This window comes from Glycine max, chromosome 17, assembly GCF_000004515.6.
Source record: "Glycine max cultivar Williams 82 chromosome 17, Glycine_max_v4.0, whole genome shotgun sequence".
Taxonomy (NCBI): domain Eukaryota; kingdom Viridiplantae; phylum Streptophyta; class Magnoliopsida; order Fabales; family Fabaceae; genus Glycine; species Glycine max.
In genome coordinates, this window is record NC_038253.2 from 12945804 (window position 1) to 12952763 (window position 6960).

General features: G+C 34.3%; 1 protein-coding gene across 1 annotated transcript; it reads right to left on the bottom strand.

Annotated features, from left to right (window-relative positions):
* Nucleotides 1-2191: 2191 nt before the first annotated feature.
* ALMT27 (aluminum-activated malate transporter family protein) lies at nucleotides 2192-6421 on the bottom strand. Its single transcript, XM_003550897.4, has 6 exons — nucleotides 5921-6421; nucleotides 5313-5465; nucleotides 4822-5094; nucleotides 4267-4385; nucleotides 3768-3905; nucleotides 2192-3307 (listed from the first exon to the last, which is right to left on the bottom strand). Exons 1-6 carry the CDS (start codon nucleotides 6225-6227, stop codon nucleotides 2678-2680), a joined length of 1620 nt encoding a protein of 539 aa, XP_003550945.1. The 5' UTR covers nucleotides 6228-6421; the 3' UTR covers nucleotides 2192-2677.
* Between the last annotated feature and the right edge of the window lie 539 nt (nucleotides 6422-6960).

The following is a 6960-nucleotide window of genomic DNA, read 5'->3' on the forward strand; positions in this document are numbered from 1 at the left end:
AGATGATGAAGAATATGCCCTAGATGCAAAAATATTCATCCTTTTAGAGCAATTTTCAGTAAACTGTTCTAACCATTTCGGTTGATCTTTCAAAAGTTGCCAAACATGTTTCAATCCAAAATTGATTCCTTTGTCTTCCTTCCAAATGTCATATGCATTAAGCATGACATCGTTATTAGTGGAACCACTTTTCTTCAATGATACCACTTGCTTGTAACGATCCTTGAATTTTTGAATGCCCAGATTAATTTTTTGTCATCGTGATTACAATTGATTAACTAGTCTTTCATGGAGTTTACCTCAAAATTTGTTGTAATTTTTCATGACTCTCAATGAAAACGGTTCTTTTCCTTGACCAACACAACAATTGGATCGATTGAGATGTTGAGTCATGAACTAATAAGGTGTGTATCTTCTTTAACTGCAAAGGTGAGTCGAAGCTTCCTTTTTGTCGAAGACATTCATATTTCCTTAATGGCGATCTCGTCTAGCCCAATTTGGGTAGAAAATTGTGGAAATTGCAAACCAACTTCATCATTTGAAACCATCGTAAGATTGTTTGCTGGTATTGAAGGAGATATTTACAAACTTTGAGAATTAATAGTAGAAGGGGTTTGAGTGTTTGACATAAAATAATTTGGTGGTAGTGGTGGTAAAAAAGGAGGGGGAAAAAGGAGGATGATTTTGTAAATCTTGGGTCGAAGGAGACATGTTGTAATTTTGTAAAAATTTTATATACCTTTGTCAATCAAATTAATTTGGATCCATTTGGGAAAAAAATTAACTGAGCTTGAATTTGGAAAATAAAGGTTTACAAATGAAAAATGAGAATGACAATTGGGTGTACAAATTGTTACTATTTGAATCAATTTATACTGTACATATTTTTTTTTTCAGACCGTTGTAGTGTGCTAAACGCTTATTTCCGACCACTCACGCTTCCTTCATCTAATTTTTTTTGAATGTTATTGTGTACATAGTAACGGTCACTGTGTACACAGTGACCACTTTCACTATGCTAAACACTTGTTTCCGACCATTCACACTTCCTTCGTCCAATTTTTCGAATGTTATTGTGTACACAGTAACAGTGACCACTTTCACTGTGCCTTTCTCCTTCCCCAACGTCCACTTTCTCATTTCTTTTTTTTTTTTTCAATTTTTTCTCCTCCCTCTCTTTTGCCTCTTTTTCTTTTTTTCTTCATCCCCTCCCCCTTCTTCCTTCTCCTTCGGCCCCTCCCCCTCCTTCTCCCCTTCTTCTTCTTCCTTCCACCCCTCGCCGACCTCCCTCCACTCTGTGGCCTCCAGGTATGTTGGTTTTTTTTCGTTCTTCCTCTTCTATTGGTTTTTTTTTCGATCTTCCATTTTTTTCTTCTTCCCGCGGGTTGCACTTGGTCTATTGGTTTTTTTAAGTAATTTTTTGTTTTTTTAAAGCTTGTGTAGAGATCTTCAGGGTTCTTGTATAAGAACTCATTCTCTATCCTGAAGATCTCTACTACACCTTTATTGCAAGATCCACACAAGACCAGATCTTGAGCTCAAAATTCTTGCTCAAGATCTGGCACTAAAGTTGCTCTTTGAGTCTTATCAAGTAAATGAGAAGATATTATGGAAAGTCAAAAAGAAAAAAAAATTACCATGATGCACTGTCTGATGTATCTATGCTATGCTATGCCTTTTATATCATTAAATATATCTATACCATCATGACATTCAGCAAATTCTTTTTTTGACATTAAAACATAATCAAAACATTTGTGTATATATATCATCAAAATAATCCATATCCAAGATGTTGAAATTTTCTCTTCCAATAATTAATGTGATTTAATATTGTAAGATAATTATATTAACTATTTTTCATTAGTGAGTTTTATTTTATGTGATCAAATTAAGTGTGTCTGTTGGATTACTAAATAAGATGATATGAGTTTAAATCAGTAGATGTCAGTGTTGGTTCATTAGAGAATGATGAAAACCCTATTAGGTTTACACGCTAAAAGAAGGTTATGGTCTCTAATATATCGAGTAGTCACACATGATTTCTTTTCTCCCCATTTGAAGAGTCACGAAGATCTCATTGAGGAATACAGAGCCTTTTCGGTGGAGAAAGAACCATAGTGTCATTGATCATGTTCGTGATGAATAACCGCAAAAATCTTATAACAATTATTGTAAAACACTTAGATTAGGAACCAACTATAGATTAGGTATTTTATCCAATCATTAATAATCAAACACGTTATAGATCCTAAGACTTTTGGTAAATTGTCCTAGGTTATAGACCTGTGACTTTTTTTAACTTCCGCATAAAGAATAAAGATTAAGGTTTAATTACTCATTTAGTCTCTATAATTTGCAAACTTATCTCTTTTAGTCTCTATAGTTAATAAGTAGATTTTTTAATCTCTGAAGTTTACATTTTAATTTCTAAAAGGTCTATGCCATTAAATTTTTTTAACTCCGTTAGTTAAAGAACTTTAACTGCAGAGACCTTTTGAGAATTAAAATATAAACTTTGGGGACTAAAAAATTCACTTATTAACTATATAGATTAAAAATGATAAATTTGAAAATTATAGGGACTAAATGAATAATTAAACCAAGAATTAAAGATGAAACATATTCCAACACAAGAAAGAAAGAATGCATTTCCTAGGCTCCTCCTATATATATTTTATTCTGCTCCACGAGTAGGTATATGGTCTTCTAATATATCAACTCGTGGTGTCTCACAAGTGACAATAATCTTATCATCGAGTCTGTACTCTTTGAAGCGTGCTAATCTCCCCAATTCTTCAACTTCTTCTATAACAAGGTCTAATTTTGCCACTGTCTCCACAAGCAAAGATGCAAATGCAGCAAAAGGCAAGGCTTCCGAGAACTCGAGGCTAGTGATCGCGATTATACTCAGTTGGTGTCTCAACACCTTTCTTTCTGCTACTTCCTTTGGTTGTTGTTGTTGTTCAATGCATTGTGCTTTGCACTCTTGCAAGGTTGGAGAGTCAATTTTAGCACTTGATAGTGAGCCATTTCCTTGGTTTGTTAGCCCCGCTGCGTGGGCTGCAGCTATGGCCAACATGTCGGAGTCTTGGCTGTCACTTGAGGTGCCTACGAAGAGTCGAGGCTGAGACTTTATGGCGGTGTTGAGGTCTTGCAGGGCTTCTTGAAGACCGTTTGAGAGGATTTCTTGATAGCAACGACGATGGTTCCTTATGCTGTTGGCAAGTTCTATTAGCACTTTTGATACTTCTGATGCAAGCCTTGTGCAAGGGTTCTTGAACAAGACTCGAACAGATGGCGGTGTCTGAGAGAAAATACCAAATTTAGGAGAAAAATCTTGCACATATCATAATGTATTAAGGAAAAATTGAATTATTCATCCTATCTTAGTAAAATTTGTAAAGGGGTGATATAAAGTTGTTGATTTCATCTTAAATCCAATTGACAAAAGTGAAGTTGTTTAATATATAAGTTGTCACTCTGAGAGTTGAGATAGACAACGTGAGACTTTCTAACAAAAGTAACTAATACTGGTCCATTTTCTTGCATTTCTTTTGAGTACCCTTGGTTTACTAGTAATAATAACAAACTATTTTGTGTCGGTGACTTTGTATTACTGTTTAGAAGTGTCATTAGTAGTTGTCACATGTATAAAAGTAGTGTCATTGTTATTTAGGATTAGCGAGATGTGCAATGTGCTATCTGAATGGTAAAGTTGTGATGAGTTGCACCTTCACATAAATGAATGGTCAAACATAAGTTACCTGAATTTCTGTTTTCAAACAGCCATGTAGGGCTACCACCGTATACCCAAATTGACGAAGAACAGTTCCAACTTTTACATACTGCTGCCATGGAAATTTGTGACATGAATGTCTTGGCTCCCAACTTGCATGTAATGCCTACACAAATCAAAACAAAACCATTAGAAGATCAGGAGACTGATATATTATCTTTTGCAATGTGATATATTTGTGACACAAAAAGATTTATACGGATATTTAATAAAACGTAGTTAGAATGAATCAATATAGTACCAATAGTATTAAAAAATAATTACATTGTCACTCAGATGACTCAATCAATATTAAAAAGGCTAAAGTTGTTCACTTTTATTATACCACTACATTAAAACTCTTCTGGCTCAGCGCACACAATTTGTGTGTATAAGGTGTGCAGAATTTCTCTTGAAAGTACAGCTTTTAATAGCTTAATTATGCTAGGGATGTCCTAAAATGAACCAAAAACAAATGGGTGGCTTACCAGTGTTTCATCAGTGGTTTTTGAATCCAAAACAGCCTTGTAACCTTTGTATATATCCTCAGATGATATTTTATCATTAGAGGCTTCCATTTCTCCGTTAAAGTATTCGTTGACACAAGCTGCAAAATTTTCGTTGATTAGACTGATGTTAAGTTATAGTATATAACCCAAGAAGTTTGATATTTGCCTTTGAAAAAAAACATGGATTTGAGCAAATTATAGCAACACTCCATAAGATTTCCTATAATTACATAAGTATTCTTATTTTTTTAACTATTATTTTTGTCCCCCAATCTCCCTTGGGGGAGACATTAGTGTTAGGTTTTAGAAAATATCAGTATAATATTTTTAAACATATAAAAATGTTTTAGTGTAATGTTTTTAAACTTAAAAAGGATTTAGTATTGGAAAATTAAAAAGGGTGAGATTACGTGTAATTACACGAAATCTCAAGAAGTGTTGCAGTAATTTGCTCATGGATTTTTAAGTTGTAATAAAAGGAAATAAATAACTTGTAAAATATTGATGCTTTATGTATGTTATGATTTTGTATACCTTCTATAGATTTAGCTAGGCCTTCAAGCTTGAAAGCTGTTGAATTATGGAGAGCTTCCCCTGACCAATTTGGAAATACCAATAGACTCATCAGAAGGCATATGGCACAGCCTATGGCTATGGTGTAGAAGCGCTGGTATATCATCTTGAAGAGATTTTCGGTCCGGTAACTCGAAACAGTTATCAAGTTGAAGGTCAAGAGAAATATAAGGACCCCATAATCATAATTCTTTTTTATGTAGGGGAAGAACCTCATATAACTGGTTGCAGCACCTGCCAGAACAAAATGACAACACATATTTTAAGACTAGTTAGGAAATAGTGAAAAAAATTGACTCTTTGAGTAATGACTCATGAGACTTAGATATAAAATTTAGATTTAAATGTGTCTGTGATCCCTGAGGTATATTGACTTTTATTAAGAATCAAAAGCAAAAGTTGGCATATATGAGGCATCACAAACATATTTCAACCTAAAATTAAACTTGTACCTATTATACAAACGGTGGTTCCAATGAAAAGAGCATGAAATACGCGGTCAGATCCATTGTCAAATCCATTCGCAACATATTTAACAGAAAATGCCAGTGCTCCTGCAATCACTGTCCCCAATCCTCTGTTCAGCCCTTTGCATAAAGTTGCCCCTGCGACCAAAAGAATGTTAGAAATTGAGGCCATGATACTAGGTGTTTCTGTAATTAACATAGCTCATTTTTAATCACAATTTTTCAATTACAGGAACGAGGGACAAAGATGACTGCACCCCATGTATTACCATGCTCAATCTAGATTAGTTTCTGATTTATAAGTAACTAGCTTTTTAATTTAGAAAAGTATTTCCTTTTTTAACATATAAAAAAGCTCTTATAAGTCTACAACTCTTCTATTAAAAAATTGGATATCATTTAGCACACGGAACAAATAGCACGAAGTTAATCAATTGTTTTTAGTGCTAACCATGGAGCTGCACTAAATATTTATAGAAAAATTTTTGTCATTCATAATAATTATATTCGGCTCGAACAAAGTTATCTAGAAAAAATAATCTCTATACCAAAAAAAAAAAAACTAGAAACTTTGAATTTTGAGACAAACTGACCTGCGGTAAACTCAAAGACAACGACGACAGTCATAACAGCCCACATAACATTCTCTCCTATCCCTTGGAAGCTTGGGTCCAAGAGATAGAGCAAAGACACAAGAGTGAGAGAGAAACCTACTTTGAATGCATGGATGACCCTTCTTGGATCATCACGCCCCATCTTCCAAACATTTTTCCAAGCCAAACTAGGAAACCTCCTCAGTTGGTCACCTATAAAAACCACTTTTTTCCTCCAATTCCCAGTACTTCCACTCTCATGACCAGCCATTGCCATTTCCACCCCTGCATGAACTTTAGTAACCATAGTTCCTAACGAAGGGGAAAAGAATATGACAATCCAAATGCAACAAGTTAAGAGGCTAATAACCAATTGGTGTTTGCTATTTCAGCTCAAAAGCATGTGGCCACAATAGAGGAGATATTCAAAGAAGAAAAAAGGAAATAATATTTTTTTTTATGAGACAGTGGGGATTCTATATGTACTTTAGAGAACCCCCCGAAAGTTCCCTCTTCGTGAAGCATGGACTTTATATGGTGTGGTTCAGGGAGGAGCTGCTGATGTCATTTCAACATTCACATGCCATGCATTAAAGTGCACCAGACTTTAGAGTTGAGTCTTAATTAGACAGCAGCAAGTGGTATAAACCTAATTATACTACAGTTGATATCAGCAAGTGGAAACCTGATTATGCTAGTACTAATGACATTGGCCTAAATTTCTTTCAACGTACACATACCGTTTTCCAGCGTAGGCAATAATTACTTTGTTCTGTAGCAACTTCATCTCTACGTTCCCATTCATTGCAATGAACATTTGGAACTTTTTTCATAAAACATGTCAAGGACAAAAATTGCAGTTACTAAAAAAATCTGTACCATAATCTTTCTCTAATAAAAATATGGAACTATTATTATATCTTTTGTTGGTATACCCTAAGGACATGTTTGGCATATGAAGTTTAAAAGTTACATGAAATTATTGCACCAGAAAAGAAAAGTTAGTTGAAATTAAGCTAGCTAAAACTTAAAAACTTGAG

Bases quoted from the DNA above. Each gene is read 5' to 3' on its own strand.
- ALMT27 (XM_003550897.4), bottom strand. From the start codon at position 6,227: ATGGTTACTAAAGTTCATGCAGGGGTGGAAATGGCAATGGCTGGTCAT. The intron at 5,095-5,312 runs GTACAAGTTTAA...TTGTTCTGGCAG, and splicing joins AACCACCGTTTGTATAATAG to GTGCTGCAACCAGTTATATG. The intron at 3,906-4,266 runs GTAAGCCACCCA...TGATTTGTGTAG, and splicing joins AAACCACTGATGAAACACTG to GCATTACATGCAAGTTGGGA.